This window comes from Vigna radiata, chromosome 4 (assembly GCF_000741045.1).
Source record: "Vigna radiata var. radiata cultivar VC1973A chromosome 4, Vradiata_ver6, whole genome shotgun sequence".
In the NCBI taxonomy this organism is placed as follows: domain Eukaryota; kingdom Viridiplantae; phylum Streptophyta; class Magnoliopsida; order Fabales; family Fabaceae; genus Vigna; species Vigna radiata.
The window spans coordinates 8223858-8243339 of record NC_028354.1 but is presented as its reverse complement, the minus strand read 5'-3'; the positions used below and the strand labels follow the sequence as shown (position 1 = coordinate 8243339).

At 38.1% G+C, this 19482-nt stretch overlaps 2 protein-coding genes across 2 annotated transcripts; one reads left to right on the top strand and one right to left on the bottom strand.

Annotated features, from left to right (window-relative positions):
- Positions 1–4093: 4093 nt before the first annotated feature.
- LOC106758311 lies at positions 4094–4594 on the bottom strand. Its single transcript, XM_014641246.1, has one exon. The coding sequence runs from the start codon at positions 4592–4594 to the stop codon at positions 4094–4096; it is 501 nt and encodes a 166-aa protein (XP_014496732.1).
- Positions 4595–10526: 5932 nt separating this feature from the next.
- On the top strand, positions 10527–14571 carry LOC106758140 (ER lumen protein-retaining receptor). The gene is made up of 6 exons (XM_014641075.2): positions 10527–10776; positions 11976–12241; positions 12381–12496; positions 13106–13179; positions 14122–14185; positions 14274–14571. Exons 1-6 carry the CDS (start codon positions 10686–10688, stop codon positions 14308–14310), a joined length of 648 nt encoding a protein of 215 aa, XP_014496561.1. The 5' UTR covers positions 10527–10685; the 3' UTR covers positions 14311–14571.
- Positions 14572–19482: the final 4911 nt, after the last annotated feature.

Below are 19482 nucleotides of genomic sequence, written 5' to 3'. Positions count from 1 at the left end.
CTTAACCATGGAGTTCTTATGAGTTAGGCTACCGAAAAGCAAATGCATTTGTTGATATGAGTAGCCAAATCAATTCCTTTAAGCTATCCTTCAACTGTATAGTCCCATACCTATACAGTCTCCAGATCCCTCTCATTCCGGTGTATGTTCGATTCGTCCATGTGCCCCTTCCACTGGAAGCCTGTCAGGAGCCGCTCCTTGTCCACGCCTCTTGCACCGGCGATCACTTCCCGCCCTCGTCAGTGCCCGGGTGTCACATATGTGACTTTATTTCGTGACTTGGGTGTGAGACTTCCTTTTACTGAGTTTCAAATGGGTGTCTTGAGGGAGCTAAACATTTGTCCTGCTCAACTGCATCCCAACGGGTGGGCATTTATGAAAGCTTTTGTTGTGCTATGCACCGGTCTCCTCCTGACGCCCACCCCTGCTTCATTCCTCTACTTCTTCTGGGTTCTTCCTCACCCCAATAAGTCTTGGATATCATTGGTTCTCGTGAAAGATAAGCAACTATTTACCTCATTCAATTCTTCGTACAAAGATTTCAAATCAAACTTCTTTAAAGTGGCTATACGAGAGCCCAACAGACCTAAATTTTATTTTGATGACGGCCATCCCAAATTTCCATTTTACTGGACAGAAAATCCAAAGAAGATAAATTCCTATGCCAAATCTGACTTGATCGAAGATGAATTGGACATGATTTGCCAGATCGATCAACTATCCCGCCAGACTTCATCCTGCAAGCTTATCGATCTACTCGGAACAAACACTCTACGTTCTAGAGTGTTTGGTAAGTTTTCCTTTATCTTCCCCTTGTTGATCGGTCATTATTAACTTGTCTAAATTTGTCTTACTATTTCAGAATTTTTTGGCGAAATGGAGAAACATTAATCATTTCTACAGATGATGGCTCACAAGAAGAGTCTGGACAAGACCGGTGAAGGTGCATCTTCTCCTGTGAATAAGACCGCCTCTACGAGAACGGCCCCCTCTTGCCCGGCGAATGCAGCCTTGAAAATTTCTGACACTCAACCTCCATCTATTGACACCAAGCCCACCGATCTTGAAGCTTCCAAGAATAAGGCTAAAAGGAAGCCCTCTCAAGAAAAAAAACTCCCTCCCCTCCGAAAAGAAGAAAATTGACCACTCCTTTATTCACCGGCCCTCTTGACCCGAACATGCATGTCGCCAATCGTCTACAATTCAATCTCACTCCTGAAGAGAAAAAACCTTTCAAAGGAATCTCTCCTAGTGAATCTTTGAACATGGCATACGAGCTCATAGCCCGAGCTAGTGTGTTTATGAACTAATTTGTTGGGACCATCAAGCCTTTGTTGGTGACAGAGTTAGAAGTAGCTCGCAAAAGCCTGGAAACGACCAACAAGGAAAACACCATACTCTCCCTTCGTCTTGAAGAGGCCACAAAGGCTGCTGAGGACGATCGGACGAAAGCCGCCACCGCCCTTACAGAAGCTCAAAATGAAGTCAATCTGCTCAAACGATCCGTCGACACCTTCAAGCTGGACTTGCAAAAAGCTTCTTCTCAAAACGAAGAATTGATCAAAGAGAGAGATTCTGCTATAGTCGATTGGGATAAATTGGCAGCTGAAAATTCAGTGTTAGGAGATGAAGTCTGTGAAAAGCGTCAACGCGGCTTTGAGCAAGGGATCACCCAATGTCACTACTTTTTCAACACCGCTCTGGAACATGATGGGTTTGACATCATGAAGGTTTATCTGGATGGTCAACTCGTCGATCTTTCAGCTCAAGTCCCGACCGGTGATGAGATGGCACCTGCTAACGCTACTAAGACTATTCCTTCGGCTATCCTAATCGTTTCCGAAGAAATTGTGCCCATTCCTTCCACTAACAAGGCGCTACTGCTTAGATCAATGTTCAGTCTTTATACTTTTATGTTGTATGCATTTTAGCTTGTAATCATATTGACATTGTTTGTTGTTAAATCATTATCTTCCAACTTCCATAATCTGAATAACGCCTTTGAATGCCAAGCTTGTGAATTGACTAGTTTTTGTTTTAACTTTGATATTTTTCACATTTTATTGACGCTTTAATTTTCACGACATGACCAAAAACTATTTCTCTTCGCGCGTTTTGAAATTTTCCTAACTTCTGCTCCCCGATCGGCCGAAGGCCAAAGTTATTTTCCTGACCTTTCCCCGAACACACCTCCCTCTTAGGAAACAGGTAGGCTTCGTTTTACACCAAGAGGGGGGGGGGGTGAACTGGTGTTAGTTCAAAATCAAAATCTTTTCGTAATCTTGGTATGAAAATTCAAAGCTCTTGATCTTTTCTTGAAATGCAAGTAATGAAAATTCAATGCAGCGGAAAAACGTAGGTGATTGCTAAACAAATATAGTGGCCTGAAAATAAAGAGTGCAGAGATAGAGAAAATCAAACACTGATTTTTATACTAGTTTGACCAATAATGCCTACATGCAGTGTCCTTCCAACCCACGAAGCAAATGCACTATAATGGTTGCAGTTTTTACAACAAGGAATTTATAGAAGCACCACACAAAATTATAAATCTCTTCTCTAACCCAAAATCAAATGTAGTTGCACATACAAAACCAGAATTACAGCAAGAATCCCCTCTTCTGCAATCTGCACACACGTCAAACAACCCTCAACGTGTCACCAACACTCTTCACAGGATGCCAAGCCTATCACAGCTGACTTCATAGGTTGCCAAGCCTACAGTCAAACGTAGTAGTCTTCACAGGATGTCAAGCCTTCAATATCAAACAGAAGCACCTTCTTTGTGCAGATATTGATATTGATTAAATAGTATGAGCAATTGACTCCTCCCTTTGAATCTCTCTCAAGCAAGATCACTACCTTCTTCTTAGAGAATTCGTGGAGCTTCTAAAACAAAGAATTCAATATGAAACAAGAAAATGAAAATGTCAGATCACAAAAGTCTCAGAACAATTCGCGTTCTGTCTATTTATAGTTTTCTGTTATATCAGATTGCTTCTTAGTCGAATAGGCTACTAATACAGTCGACTATATTAAGACAGTTATAACAGACAGTCAACAAAAGGCTCCTCAGTCAACAAAATCAATAAACATTTATTACAATTGACCAGGTCACACAGTATTAACTAACTTTTGAAAAATATAGCCGTTGGAGCGTGTAGGCTTAACAAAATTTCAAACAGATCAGAAACACAGTCGAATATGTGATTCACAATGTCGACTAACACATGAAAAATCACTTTGAAATTCTTTTCAACACAAAATTTCACATAACACTGGTTCACAAAATCTGTACAAAGATTTTAGCATAGTCGAATCCATTATGAGTGTATTTGACTGGACTAGAACTTTGTCACCACAAATATAAGTTCATAAGGTGCTTATGATATTTTCTTTCAGAAATGTACAGTAATCAAAAACATTTTATTTCACATTTCAATACAAGCATGTTCCACAAATATAACACTCAATCAATCATAGGAACATACATTGTAAATCAACAAAACATGTTCAGCATATATAACAAACACTTCAGAACAAGAACATCTAATACTAGAACATGTGTACTATTATTAAGAACTGTGTTGTCATCATCAAAAACTAGTTTGATATAGAGTTTGTGTTGTTAACAATCTCAACACTCCCCCGATCGTCCTCAGATAGGAGTCATTTTCCTGACTTTTCGTGTTGGGTGGGGTTTTCTGAAGTCATTTTCCTGACTTCTCCCCGAACATACCTCCCTCGATCGTCCTGAGGCAGGAGTCATTTTCCTGACTTCCTACGTTGGGTTAGGTTTTATGAAGTCAATTTCCTGACTTCTCCCCGAACATACCTCCCCCAATCGTCTTGAAGCAGGAGTCATTTTCCTGACTTCCTGCATTGGGTAGAGTTTTCTGAAGTTATTTTCCTGACTTCTCCCGGAACATACCTCCCTCGATTGTCCTGAAGTAGGAGTCATTTTCTAGACTTCTTACGTTGGGTAGGGTTTTTTGAAGTCATTTTCCTGACTTCTCCCCGAACACACCTCCCGCGATCATCCTGAGGCAGGAGTCATTTTCTTGACTTCCTGCGTTGGTTGGGGTTTATGAAGTCAGTTTCCTAACTTCTCCCCGAACACACCTCCCCAGATCGTCCTGAGGGAGGAGTCATTTTCTTGACTTCTGCGTTGGGTGGGGTTTTCTGAAGTCATTTTCCTGACTTCTCCCCGAACACACCTCTCCCGTCGCACCGTGCGGGGAACAACATACCTCCAAAGCACCTGTTGAAGCTCATCCACCCATGCACCTTTTGCCTCTCCCAACCTTTTCTTCAATTCTTGGACAATGATCTTATTCATTGCCTCAGCTTGCTCTTTCGTCTGCGGATGTTCCACTAAACTTGTGACAGGCATAATCCCTAGCTCCTTGTAAAAAGCGACGAGCTTCTTGTCTACAAATTGCCGATTGTTGTCGGTGACAATTAGTTTGGGCAAACCGAACCTGCAAATTAACTTCCAAACAAACTTTTGAACATGTGCAGCGGAAATTTTAGCCAAAGATTCAGCCTCCACCCACTTGTTGAAGTAATCCACCGCTACCAACAAATACTTCATCTACGCTCTACCGACCGGGAAAGGCCCTACTATGTCTATTCCCCATTGGGCAAACGGCTAAGGAGACACGAGGTTGTGCAATTCAGTCGCTGGAGCATGAAAAACATTTCCATGCTTTTGACAAGCCAGACACTTTTGAGTAAAAGTTATGCAATCGTTCTCCAGTGTTACCCAGAAAAATCCTGCTCTCAGAATTCGCGCTTTAAGCGCTCGTTTCCCTGTATGTCTTCAACATATTCCTTCATGCAACTCCCTCATAACATACTCTGCTTCATCACGGATAGGCACTTCATCATGGGTGTGGTGTATCCCCTTCAGTACAGGTCTTCTCCCACCATGCAATACCTAACAATCTTCTTCGCATCCTCAGCACGAAGATTCCCTCCTTCCTCCTGTTCCCTGATCAATTGAATAATTTCTTCCCTCCAACCTCTTTGTCCCACGATGCTTCCTACGTTGAAACATTCAATCGTCGGCTTTACTAGCACTTGCCTTATCACCGAAGATAGGTGTCCCTTCTCCTTTCCACTAGCCAATTTGGACATGTCCTCTTGGGTATTCTCCTTTTGGGAAACATGCTTTACTTCAAATGACTTAAAACATGCCTCTAATTGGTTGGATCTGTGGAAGTATTCTAGGAGCTGATTGTCCTTGACTTAGAAATTACTACGCATATGCCCTTCAACTAATTGAGAATCAGTTCTGCATTCCAAATTCTCAGCCCCTAAATCCCGCGCGAACTCCATACCAGCCATCAGAGCCTCGTACTTAGCCTGGTTGTTGCTGACCTTAAACTTGAAGATCAGCGATTGTTCAACCACCACCCTGTCCGATCCTTCTAGAACAATTCCTGCTCCCCCGCCACGCTTGTTGGATGACCCATCTATAAAAAGCTTCCAATAAAGTACCCTGTTTGGTCCTTCTGCCAGTGACTCAGCTACGAAGTCTACCAGATGTTGCCCTCACACCGACCTCCTTGGCTCATAATGTAATCCAAACTCTGAGAGCTCTACCGACCACCCTATCATCCTTCCCACTAAATCGGGTTTTCGCAAGACTTTAGCAATTGGGTAATCGGTCCGTACAACTACTTGATGCCCTTGAAAATATGGCCTGAGGCGTCTAGCGGCGTACAACAAGGACAGTGCCACCTTCTCCAACCGTTGGTACCGAACTTCCGCATCCTTGAGGCTCATACTGACGAAGTAAACCAACTTGAACTGGGGAGTTTCCTGCATCAATCCTGCGCTAATGGCCTCATCTGAGGTCGCTAAGAAAATTTGCAAATCATGGCCCGGCTCTGGTCGTCCCATGATAGGCGGCTTAGTGAGAATATCCTTAACCTCCTTGAAGGTTTTTTCACATTGATCGCTCCAACACCCTTGCACACCCGTTTTCATCACCTTCAAGATAGGCTTTAGACGTTCGACAAGGCGGGGTATAAATCTGGATAATGATGTCAGACACCCCACCAACCTCTAGACCTCCTTCAGAGTCTGAGGACTCCTCATTTCCAGCACCGCTTTGCATTTATCAGGATTTGCTTCGATGCCTCGAGCGGTTAGCATGAATCCTAGAAATTTCCAAGCTTGAACTCCAAAAGTACACTTTGAGGGATTCAAGCGCATGCCAAACTTCCTCACTTGCCCGAATACCTCCTCCAGATCCCTCAAATTCTCTACTAATGATCATCTTCTCACCACCATATCGTCCACATACACCTCTCAATCTGCTGCTAAAACACTTTATCCATCAAACGCTGGTAAGTCGCTCCTACATTCTTTAGGCCAAACGACATAACAACATAGCAATATGTTGCTCGTTCAGTGATAAAAGTCGTTTTCTCTCTATCCGAACGATACATGGGAATTTGGTTATATCCCAAGTAGGCATCCAAGAAGCTAAGAATTTCGTACCCCGACACTCCATCAACCAGTACATCAATATTGGCGAGAGGATACGTGTCTTTCGGACATGCTTTATTCAAATTCGTAAAGTCAGTACACATCCTCCATTTGTCGTTGGACTTTTTTACCATTACCATATTCGCCAACCAAGTGGTATATTTCACTTCTCTAATAAAACCAGCTTCCAGCAACTTACAAACCTCCTCATCCACTGCCCTCCTCTTCTCCGCCCCCATCCTCCTCTTCTTTTGTGATACCGATCGCGTGTCTTTAAATAGGGACAACTTATGGGAAATCACATCAGGGTGAATTTCAGGCATATCCGCTACCGTGCACACGAATATGTCTTTATTTTGGGTCAACATCCGCCCGACCTCTTGTACCTGATCATCAGTTAAACTGCGCCCCACCATAGTAGCTTGATCCTCCCTTCCTAAGAGGAAAGGCTACACTTCCTCTAACGGTTCCACCCGATCCTTAGTATTTGCCCTTGGATCCAACTCAACCATGGCCACCTCCGATTGACTCTCATGTGTTCTAGCAACCAAAGGCTTCACTTTCAATCCTGCCACATAGCACTCACGAACCATCTTCTAGTCGGCTCGGACAGTACATACTCTTCCGTCTTCAGTTGGATATTTCAATGTTAAGTGGGGAGTAGACACGATAGCTCCAAATGCATTTAAACACGGTCGTCAAGCAGCACATTGTACGAAGTGTCAGCGTCTACTAACAAAAACCTTACCTTAATTTCCCTGGAGTTCTTCTTTGTCCCCAGGCTCATTTTAAGGTCCACATAACCCCTCGTGTCCACCCGTTCCCCCACGAACCCCAATATTTGCTCATGGAAGGGCATTATCATATCGTCTGGTATATCCATTTGTTGGAATGTCTTCCAATATAGGATGTTTGTCGAACTTCCTTGGTCCACAAGAACCTTGCTTATGCTATACCGAGCGATTATAGCCGTTATCACCATAGGGTCGTCCTGGTTGGGGTCAGGCGCATGAAAATATTCGTCTGTAAAATTAATTGGCGACATGGACCTACGTGTAATCTCCGCTCGGTTAACGCTGTGCAAATTTCACAAGTGTTGTTTTCGTGCCGCGGAAGAATGTCCTCCACCAGTAAATCCCCTAGAAATCATGTTAATGACTCCCAGCAAAGGTCTCTCTCTACTCCGGCTTCTGCTACGCTGATCAGCTCCCGCTGGGTTCCCCTCGCCTTAATCACCACTCCTAGGGGGACGTCCTCCCACACTCATATTACTTCGCTAAAGTCCTCCCATACTTACATTACCTCGCCTGTGATCTTGTACGAACCTTCGCAAGCGCCCAGCCTATACCAAACTTTTTAGCTTATCCTTCAGGGTAATACAATCCTCTGTAGTATGCCTCATGTTTTGGTGATACCGATAGTGTTTGCTCTCGTTAGCACCTCGGGGCGTTGGTGACCGAACCACCGTTAGCAAATCAGCTCTCAAAGCTTCCTCCACCACCCTTGCTCTAGGGGCGTTCAATGGTGTGTGATGAACGTATTGGGGGACCCTGAGTGGATCCGTCTTCTCTGTCCGCTTCCTCCTTCGTTTCTCCCGGAGGCCCTTCTTTCTCCCCTTCTCTCCCATCCCGGTTTGACTACTGACTCAACCTCCTCTCTTTGCCCTCTTTGATACGCGTGACCTTCTTCAATTCTAATGAAACTTGTGAGTTTGTTCTATAACTCGCCCATCGTCTGAGGCTCTTTCGCATAGAGATAGTCAACGAACAGCCCTGGCCTCAAAGCGGTTGTCAAAGCACTTACTATCAACCTCTGATCAACATTTCTCACATGTCGAGCGGTCCGATTAAACCGATCCATGAACATCTTGAGGGTTTCCTCTCTTCCTTGCCTCATTCTTAGTAAAGTTGTGTATGTCAAACCCTAAGTTTTGTTAGACGCGTATTGTTGACTAAACAACTACCTTACTGTTGCAAATCCATCTACTGTCCGGGGCTGTAACAAATGAAACCAGTCCAACGCCTCATCTTTCAACGACAAAGAGAAAACTCTGCACCAAACCATTTCATCAGAAGAATACACCACCATAGCATCTACAAACGATCGGAGATGCTTCACAGGGTCTGTCAGACCTCCGTATTTCTCCATTGCAGGAAACATCTTATTCTCCGGCATAGGTGCCTTCATAACATCTGTCGTGAAGGGGTGAAGCCCTCCGCCTGATCGGGACGTTCAATAATCGCCAGATTACCAACCCAATCTGGATTGTTAAGTTGTGGCGGATTCTGTGCTTTATGTCCCACCCGGTTTCCTTCCTCTTGTCCCCCTTGGTTATTCATGTTTCCACCTCTACTGTGTAAGTTGTGCCTAGAGGCATTAGTCACTTCCCATGTTCCATCCACCTGATCTGCATGATTGCTTTCTTCTCCATTCTCCTGGTGTGCAGCCCCGTCGTTTACTGATTGCACTGATTGTCCCCCCCATTCCATTCCCTCGCTCAGTCCTCATTGTAGCCATCTCCGCCCTCATCTCCTGCATCTGCCTTTACATCTCCTACATCAATTGCAAATGAAGCTCTCCTGTCATTGTGGTCTTTCTTGGGTTGTTCACATACTCTCGAGCCCCACGGTGGGCCCCAAAATGTTTCGGTTATGGGATCTGAATCTGAACACTTCAAGCTTTCCCTTGTTCTCTCGATCTTCCAAAACGCACTCCAACAGTTTCCACTGAAATACCGAACGGTGGTGACCTGCAAGGAAACACTTTAACGCTCAAGTTAGCTAGGTCACCAGAAGATCAAAGTGAATATGATTCGAAAAGAGTGGTGTTACTTGGTCATTAACGTTATATTTATAGGCACCAGGCCCAACAATTATCATTAACTGCTCATAAATATCACATCTTTTGTTTCTTGTTATATAATATTTGCCCATTAAGACTATTAATTACTTTATAACATTGCCTTTAATGTTCTTTCGCTGCTCAACCTTCTTACTAGACCTCCTCGACTCTGCTCGATCGACCTTCTTACTAGACCTCCTCGACCCCACCCGATCAGCTTGCTTACACGTCCCATATCTGGTCGGCTGGTCGCCCCTCCATATACTACAAATTACTTTATGGTAAAAATTTGGTTTACCCCCTTTTTTGGTCCCTAAGTTAAGTTCTGATGTTCAGTTTAGTCCCCGCTTTTAAAAATGTGAACCTTTAGTCCCTATGATATGAAAAATGTATCATATCAGTCCTCATGACAACACTTAATGAACAATAAATCACAAGTTTTCATACCTAGGTATCCAATATTTTGTGATTTGTTAACAAAAGGTGTTATGAACAACAAATCACTTAATGAAAAACTTGTGATTTGTTAACGAATAAGACTGATTTGATACATTTTTCATATCATAGGGACTAAAGGTTAACATTTTTAAAAGCAGGAACTAAACTGAATATCAGAACTTAACTTAGGAACCAAAAAAGAGTTTAAACCTAAAAATTTTCTCATATAGTTTAGACATCATCTTCTCTACTTGAGCCATGAAAGCAAAATTTAAATTATTTTAAAATTGTCTTTTAATACAAGTTCTGAACTCAAAAAATATTGAATTCTATCTCTTTTAAAATTACTTAAATTTATAAGAAATTACATTAGTTTGTCACTTATATTTATATCCAAATATTTTTATTGAATTCTTAAGTATAAGAAATAATCTTTCAATGTAACAAATTATATCAAGATAAATACTAAAATACAAGTAAAATAAGTATTTATCAATTTTTTTATATATATTTTCATTGAATGTAAAAATAAAAAAGTTTAATAAAGTGAAAAAAATGTTCTCTGTAAGAAAACTTGAAAAGAAACCATAGTAATAAAAAGAAAAAGAGAATGATGTTAAAAGAAACAACATTTTTCTTACAAGGATTAAAGCTAAATTAAGACATATTTAGTCATGAACAGAGTGTAAAATAAAATGAAATGAAACTACTGAAATAAAAATAATTAAATAAAAAGAGAGAAAGGAAGCAAGAGTAAAAGCGACTCTCACCCGAGCCTTGTTCTGAAGTCTTCCCTGCTTATATGCAACGGCCAGACACATTTTAGTCGCTCTGCGCTCCTCCGCCTAAAACCGATTGTTGCAGGACAAAGATCCGGGTCGACCCGTCGTAGATCCGATCCAACAAACATGAATATTTTCAGGTTAGCTGGGGACATGACCCATTTGGCCAGCGTCCTCGTCCTCCTCCTCAAGATCCACACAATCAAGTCCTGCGCCGGTCGGTACCCACCCTCTCTCCCATCTCAACATTCTCCCTCTCTTTTTCTTCGCTTGATACCTCGTAGATTTGTTATAGAATAATAGCTGTTGGCCAAAGGTGCGGAATTTTTATGTGGGGTTGTGTGATTTTATGCTTTACTGTTATGTTTTTGTGGCGTTGATTTTGGGGATGGGAATGTTTGGAATTCCTGTTGGTTGGAGAAGGAGTTTGGAGGTAAGGTTTTGAAGAGATGAGTGTAGGATTAGGAATGTTGTGTGTGGAATTATGTGATTCTTGTTCTTCTCATTGTGATGTTAATAGAGGGTTATCGTTGTTCCTTTGTCTTGTGGGACTTGGGCTGGTCTCTCATAATAGGCCGAACCCAGCCAGGTTCGAATCTCTCATTTGGTGTCTGATAGTGTGTAGGATTGTCTTCAGAGAAGGATATCTACCTTGGGACTTGGGCTACTCCTCCTCAATGTGTGGAATTATGGTTGGAATCTTTGCCGAAAGAAATGCCGATGATTGTGTCTGGAATAGGATTGTTTCTAATGAAATATATCCTTAGGGAAGCTAAGAAAAAAAGTCTGTGGACTTGGGCATTGCTTTCAAAGTCTCCTATTGGGATTGTTGTTGTGGTATGATAAATTTGATACAATAGTTTTCGGTTTACTGGTTCCCCTCATGTTGGATTCTTTGGTGTTTTTTACGATTGGAGGAGTGCCTTGTTTTTTGGACCATATCTTTCTTCTCAATGTACAGAACTATTATACATATTTTATCGTGAGTAAGGAATCATCTTGCGTTTTGTCCCCCTTCTTTTAAGCTAAGTAAATGGTTGGGGATCAGTCATAAGTATCTGTCTGCTTTCTTGCTGTTTGTGTTTCTGTTGTGCTAAATAGAAATTAATAGGCTAAACCAAAGCCTAACATGTATAAAAATCTCCTTTTGTGCTGCATCAATATGTGTTTTTCCCTCCTATGGTTGTGTTTTGATGTAAGAGAAGATCAAAAACTAGTTTATCCATTACCAGTTGAAGGAGAAGGGAGTAAAAATGAGCAAAAGACCTATTCATTAAAGCAGTATAGACCTACATAAATGAACTGTATTTTCTCATTTTGCATATTCAGGTCTTTGATTGACTGTGGTTTAGTTTTAAAAATACCTTTCATATATCTTTTTGACTCTGACTTCGGCTGCATCTGATTTGTGTGCAGGTGTCTCATTGAAGACTCAAGAACTCTATGCACTTGTTTTTGCTTGTCGCTACTTAGATATCTTTACTAATTTTGTATCTCTCTATAATACTGTTATGAAGTTGATATTCTTGGGAAGCTCATTTTCTATAGTATGGTACATGAGGTATCACAAGGTCGTTCGTAGATCGTATGACAAAGATCAAGATACCTTTCGCCATTACTTTCTTGTATTGCCCTGCTTATTATTGGCCCTATTAATCAATGAGAAATTCACATTTAAGGAGGTTAGTATGCATCTTTCGTTATGTGTTGTCTATACTATGGTAACTGTTGTGTTACTATTGACATGTTCTTAGACTGTTCTTAAGATCTGATTGTGTCACTTTTGCTTACTTTCTGAAACTACACTTAAATATGGAATAGGTGATGTGGACATTTTCGCTGTATTTGGAAGCTGTTGCTATACTTCCTCAACTAGTACTTTTACAGAGAACTAGAAATATTGACAATTTGACTGGACAATATGTGTTTCTTCTTGGGTAAGATATTGTGCTCTATCGAATTTTGAACATTATTATATATTTCCATGAGTCCTTTGGTTCATGTTATTGCATTTGTGTTGGAAACGGAATAACAGCTGTTATTTGCTTAAGGGATTTCAGCTTTTGATCATTAAAATCAGTAACACTCTTAAATGTTAATTAATGTTGAGAGAATTGTGTAGAGTATTTCATTTGATGTGTGGTACAATTTCCAAAACGTGCTTGTAACTCATGTAGATAGAGCTGATGTAGACAAAAAGGAGTAACGAAAATTATGAGTTTGCAATAGTGTTCCTGGGCCAACTTGTCCATTGGCTTCTTTAGAAGCGTGCAATTAATTTTGTCTTCTACCAAGACCATGAGTTAAGACTTAGAAGTTTTAATACCTGGGAGAAGTAAGTTCTTACTGGTGAATGTGGTCCCACAAATCTTGTCATTTGTTTCAGGGGTTCATCTCAGCTTTATATATTTCCCTGAGATTTTCTCATGATGTGATATGTGTTGAATCATTCTTTTTACTTGTTCAACTCATTTGCAATTTTTATGTTTGAAGCCCGACAATTATAAGATTAATATTTTATAATATTCATGTCTGGTTAAATGCAGTGCATACAGAGGACTATACATTCTCAACTGGATCTATCGCTACTTTACTGAGCCCCACTTTGTCCATTGGATAAGTATGACTCTTAATTTTGTTTTATGCTTACTACTGCGTTTTGCTTCTACACCTACTATAATTATTAAGTAACTACTCGTCGATATTCAGTACCATTCTATGTCCTGTGGTACCTTTTCATTGCCTGGTATTTGAAATTCTCAATATTTGAGATGCATTTGTAGCGTTGTTCTTTGATGTTCATTTCCTTGTCGTTCAAAAAACTATAAAATAATCTAGGTTGTGCAAGCCTTTTAAAATATTTATCAAACCCATTTCTGCATGGAATCCATTACTGAAGAACTTTTACTTTGTTCATTTCTATCAAAATATTATTTCCTATGTGTGTGTAGTTTTATAAGTAACAATTTTCATGAGGTAAGTTTCTGTTGCTCCACATCTTTGAAGCATTGATTTGGTGCATCCCCTTATTGCTTTTGATGTTCAAGCAGCATCTTCAATGTTTTAGATAATGTTCAATATTGATACTTCAGATTCATAATATAGGGGTATCAATCAGTGCAGATTTTGGTACTAATTTTGTAAATGGAATAGAAATTGAAAGCTTAGATTATTGGTCATTTATTTTTACCTGGGTTATAAACAAGAAGATGAAAAAGTTATGACATTTCTTTTTGCTTTTCCCCTTGTTGGACAAAAGTAATGATTGTCTTTACAATTATTAAATATTCATCACAAAGAAACTTTTCACCAGAAATTTAACATGTAAGCACAGCTATAGAAGTAGGTTTAATTGCTTGTCATGACTTGTTGCAACACAGAACATGAGAAAAACATTGTCCTAATAACACCCTATCATTTTTTAGACAAAGCAATAAGCAAGTCTCTCTCCCTCTTGCCAAACACTAAACCTTGCCCCCACAAAAGAAAGATAAAAGGGGTTACCAGAAAATTATTCTATATTCTAAAAGTGTTCCTGAATCCTTTTAATGTCTTTTCGCAGCATGGATTTCTGGCCTTGTTCAAACACTGCTCTATGCTGATTTCTTCTATTACTATTACCAAAGGTTAATTGACCTACTTTTCAGTTCTATTTATTTATGTTAAATACCTTGTTTACCTGAGTTTAAAGCATTTTAAAATTGTGCCGTGCAGCTGGAAGAACAACCAAAAGCTTCATTTGCCAGCGTGAGTGTATTCTTCCGTTATTGAAAAACAAGGGCCTATATGGACAATTAACAGTGAGAATCCACATATTTGTCTGGACAGTGGTTTCTGATTTACAATTCCCTATTTGTTCGTTCTTGCCACCTCAAAATACTTCTGTACTTATTACTAGGAAAAGATTATATAGACAAAGAGCATCAAATTGTTGACTGTAATTTGCAATTTTAACTTGAAAAGGTATTTAGATCTAGATTGTGGCATATTGCATATTTTGATATTTTTCTCTTCCCTTTCTTCATTTAACTGGGTAGTAGTAATTAAGACAAAAATCTTTCTTGGATAAGCACTTTTCAATTTGCTTTCATGTTAGATATCGTATAGGTAATTGTGGTGGAAGCCTTGTGTTAATAATTATCTGAAATTATTGGAGAATTTTACAGTTATTTGAAACTTGGGAAATCCATTATCCGGAACATTCTCTACGGGCACACCTAGAAAGACAGCAGAAAAGATAGTTAAAATTGAAATGCCTCTCTTTGTTCCTTTTTACATGTCATTTAAGGATATTTTGGAATAAAAGATACAATAAATTTCTTTATTCTAATAAAATAGTTGTATCTATTTTTTCTATTTAGTAAAATACGCAGAGAATATCATTAGAGGGGTTAAATAGTATTTTTAAAATATTTTTGCAGAGTAATGTCAATAACTTGTAATAAGAGTATATAGAAGTGGACTTTGTTTAGATCTTGATATTATAAGATAAATAAGAATATGTTCATACTATGACATTTTAAAAGGCTTTATATAAGTTTTAAGGGAAAAATAGTAAAGTGTAATTTTTATACGGGTTAATACATTCAGTTTTTAAGAAATTTTATTAATCTTATCAGAGATTATATGAGGTTAACTTATTTCTTGTTGTAAATATTATTATCATTTTTGTCTCTTAATCAATATGACTAGTATTAATTTACTCACTCCTTGTTACAAGTATTATTATCACTCCTATTTCCTTAGTCAACACGACTAGTTTAAGTTTAGTGATTCCTAAGTCTAATCCTAAACAATACGTCTAAACCGAGTTTTCTCATTCTTGGTTGTTGAATAGTATAACCACTCCTAGTATCTATACTCAACATGACTAGTTTGAGTTTAGCCACTCTTGGAATTATCCCTAGACAGCACGTATAGACTGAGTTTACACAATTCTTGTTGCAAGTATTATTCGTCATTCTTAGCATCCGAGTATTCTAACCATTCCTAGTTTACAAATGTTTGATTACAAAATAGAAATAACTCTATTAGAGAAGATGTTTAATCAATACAAAACATTCCTAAATTATTGTAATTTGTTCTCTCTCTCTCCCTCTCTTTCTTTTTGGTTGAAGACATCACACGATATAAGTTCAAGCAATACACTTGATTTTTGTTGATTATCTGGTTTTCTCTCTTCTCTTCTTTGAGTATTTTCATTAGATGCTATAAGCATAAAGATAAATTTCAGAGTAGATTTTCAACAAGGCTTTCTTTTCTTCTTTTTTTCTTTTCTTTTCATCTCTTTCGTTCCAAAAGCTTTAAACATTATGGGCTTCAAGATGGAGTAGCAAGATAGATATGTGATTGTGGCTCTTTTCTTCACTCTTGCTCATCACTATTCTCATTCTCTTCTGCCAAAGCATGCTTGCATTGACCCTTTCAAATCTTTATCATATTTCTTGTGGTGTAAGATAATAAGTGTACTGAGGCAAAGTAGAGTTAATGTTTCAATGATCATTCTTGAACATACGATTTTCTCTACTTCTCTCTCTTCCTTTTTCACCTACATTTTTTAGGAGCAACAACTTTCTTATTCTCTTATGTTTTTATTTTTTATATAGACTCTCTTGAGAGATGATCGTTGGATGGTGAGTTGATTTCAGGATAGTAAGTAGCCTTTAGGTGGGACGTTATTCGTTAGTCTTTTTTGTAGAGATACAATGCTTTATTAGAGCTTATATTAAGAGTATCTTGTATGGCTTGACAGAGTAGAAGTCTTCAGGAGAAATTTTCTCATAATGTTCTTCACTTCTTTTAACGTCTTTATCCAATGTGTTCATATGTTTTGATTAATCATTTGTGTATTCTTGTTCTGCACAGATAACAAGGACAAAGTATACAAGCAAAATAACACTTTACAATACATGTATTAAATGACGTTAAATGTTTTTTAACATTTATAGACGTTAATTTATATTGCTTATTCAAAACATTTTGTCACACGTCTCATCAGTAATTCAACTGTTAGATGCTTATGAATGAAAAGTTGTTTTAGATATAGATTTTAGCACACTTTTGATGATATTGTTCACAAGATGCTTTCACTTATAACACTATTTTTATATGTAAGACAATAAACTCCAATGTTTTTATGATTATCAAAAATAGATGTTTCAATCAAAGAGCTTAAGAACACATCTTATTGTTTTGCACATATCCCTTAGACGGTACCTTTGTAAACTGTTTTTCTTTTTAACACTTCATGAATAGAAATCCTTAAGCATATTGACACAAAGGGTTCATGTAAACTTTTCTTATTGATCGCACACTTCCTGTAAACTACATGTTAAACGATATAGAATTCAGGGAAACACTATTTTGTATGCTCTTATTTTCAAAGGAATTTGTATTAGTACTTAGACGATCTGCGTAACTTCTCATATAGAAACCTAGGTTTTAATTTTGATTGAGAAAACACTAAGATGCTTCAGGTCAAGTAGGCACTTTCTTTATGAGAAGATATTTTGTTTAATGCTTATTGTTAAATTTCAAAACCGAAGTTGCTAGACGGTCTAATCTTTCTAGACGGTCTAAAGATACAATAAATTTATTTATTCCAATAAAATAGTTGTATAGTTATGCATATTTTCTATTTAACACCACAAATGCATGTGGTAATTCAAATTTTAGAACTTTTCTATGTCAAGCTTTTTATATTTTTGAAAACTTGACAGAACGTTATCTTTTTCTTAAAATTATTTGATTCATTAATTTTTTCCAAATAGCAAAAGTATGTTTAATGAAACTTCAAGAGATAAAGGTTCACAGAAAATTAAACAAACTGGGGAAAAATATTACATAAATATTTTGTAGTTGTTCACTTTTATATTGAAAATTTGGTTAATTCTTTTACAAACAACTATTCATTGGAAAACTCAACAAAATTACAAGATTGTATTACATATACGTTTTGATAAAGTCGATATCAAATGACACTCTCAAATGTTATTAGAGAAATTTAGATGCAAGAAGAGAAGGAAACATAAGATCCAACATATTTTTTTACATAAAATTATAAGAAAATGGCAAAGACTAAAGTTGAAGAAGCCTGGAACTCATATTAGATCCTTCACTGGTTAGAGAAATGAAGTTCCTATTGAAAAACTTTTTTTTAATCATAAAAAATTCTACCTCTAACATTCTTTCATGTGAACTTAAAATATTTCAGTCTTTTAGTACTTTGAAATCTGACATCTTCTTTAATATTATGTTTGTTGAGATTGTTGATAAAAGGAGCATTGGTGTAGTCAAACCTTACAATCTCAGAACTTCTGGTTTTTGATGATGACAACACATTATTAATAACAATATGAGTTGTTATGTGTTTATATGTGTTACATGTTCATTACTTTCATGTTTATGATTACTTGAGAACATGTTTGTGTTGTTTTAGTCAAAGCATGCAAATTCACTATGTTTTACATGAGATCTTATCTCTGAATGCATAACATATGATTTAGAAAAGAAAAATCACATGCACTTTAATTGAACTTTAATTGTGTGGCAAAACAACAGTTTTAAGTCGAGTTCATTGTGAAGTAAGTCGATGAAAACTCGTGGCTTTGCACAAATTTTTTCAAAGTGTGCTGTAAGTATTTTTGGAAAGAAAGTTTTTCAAAACTGCATTGAAGTGTTACAAAGTCGACTATATGCGCAAGCTACTTGACTTAGTTATGTTTTGAAAGTCTGTTAATGCTTGTGATGTCTAACGACTATATTTTATATCTTTGACCAAGCATTGATTGTTTGTCAACTGTATTAAATGCGTAATCAATTAAGTTGGTTTGACTGCTACTAACTGCTATAATTGTCTGTGTATAATCGACTCTATTAGTAGCAAAGTCAACTTAGAAGCGTCAGTTTTGTGAAAAACTATATATAGACGCAAATTTGATTTTTGCAAGGACTTTTGTGATTCTAACGAGTTAACTGATTCTTTTCAGATTTGTGATCTCTTGTAGAACGAGCCAAAGCTCCAAGAACTCATCAAGAAGACCGAGGTATTCATTCTTTAGTGGTTGCTTGATGAGCAAGAATCTGTGAGCATAGACTGATTGATCAACCTGCACATTGAGGTGTCTGATACATGATCAACTTTTTCTCTCAATCTTGTGAAGATTGTGGCTGCCCTGTTGTAACTACAGGAAGAGAACGTGTGGCGTTCTGGATTTTGGGGAGTGTTCAAAGTGATTAAAGACTACAGGAGAGGGGACATCTTGCTGCTATTCTTTGTGCAGTTTCTTTTGGATATCCTTTAATGGGTCCGCTTCCAAAAACATCCTTAGTTCTTCGACGACAGATTGGGCTTCAGCCATAAAGGACACCATATTATGGTTTGTCATTTTAAGAGATGTAAGTTTGTTCGCAGTGTCATAGAGACGTTGAATATCATTGGCATAAATGCTTTGAGCTTCCTTCCAAGACTGCCAATATTTTGAAGAGTGAAATTTCCACTCCAAAGATTGAAACTTCCACTTCTAAGTTCACCGAGGATGAATATCAAGAGTATTTAAGGTTAAAGTCCAACAGCTTGGCAGAATCATCTCAATCTCCCGGTACATCAACAGCCTGCATTTCTCAATCCATGGAAGGTCCAAATTCATGGGTAATTGACTCAGGTGCTTCTAATCATATTTTTGGTAATACCTCTTTGTTCTCATCTATTTCTTTTCGAGAGAAACCTCATTTCATAACCCTTGCAAATGGATCTAAAACTTCCTCCAAAGGAGTCGGTCATGTTTCCTTGTCTCCCTCCCTCAATCTCAACTCTGTCCTTTTTGTCCCTAATTGTCCTTTTAATTTAATTTCTATAAGCAAGCTGACCAAAATGTTAAATTGTTCAATAACCTTTGATCATAAATCTTTTGTTATACAGGAG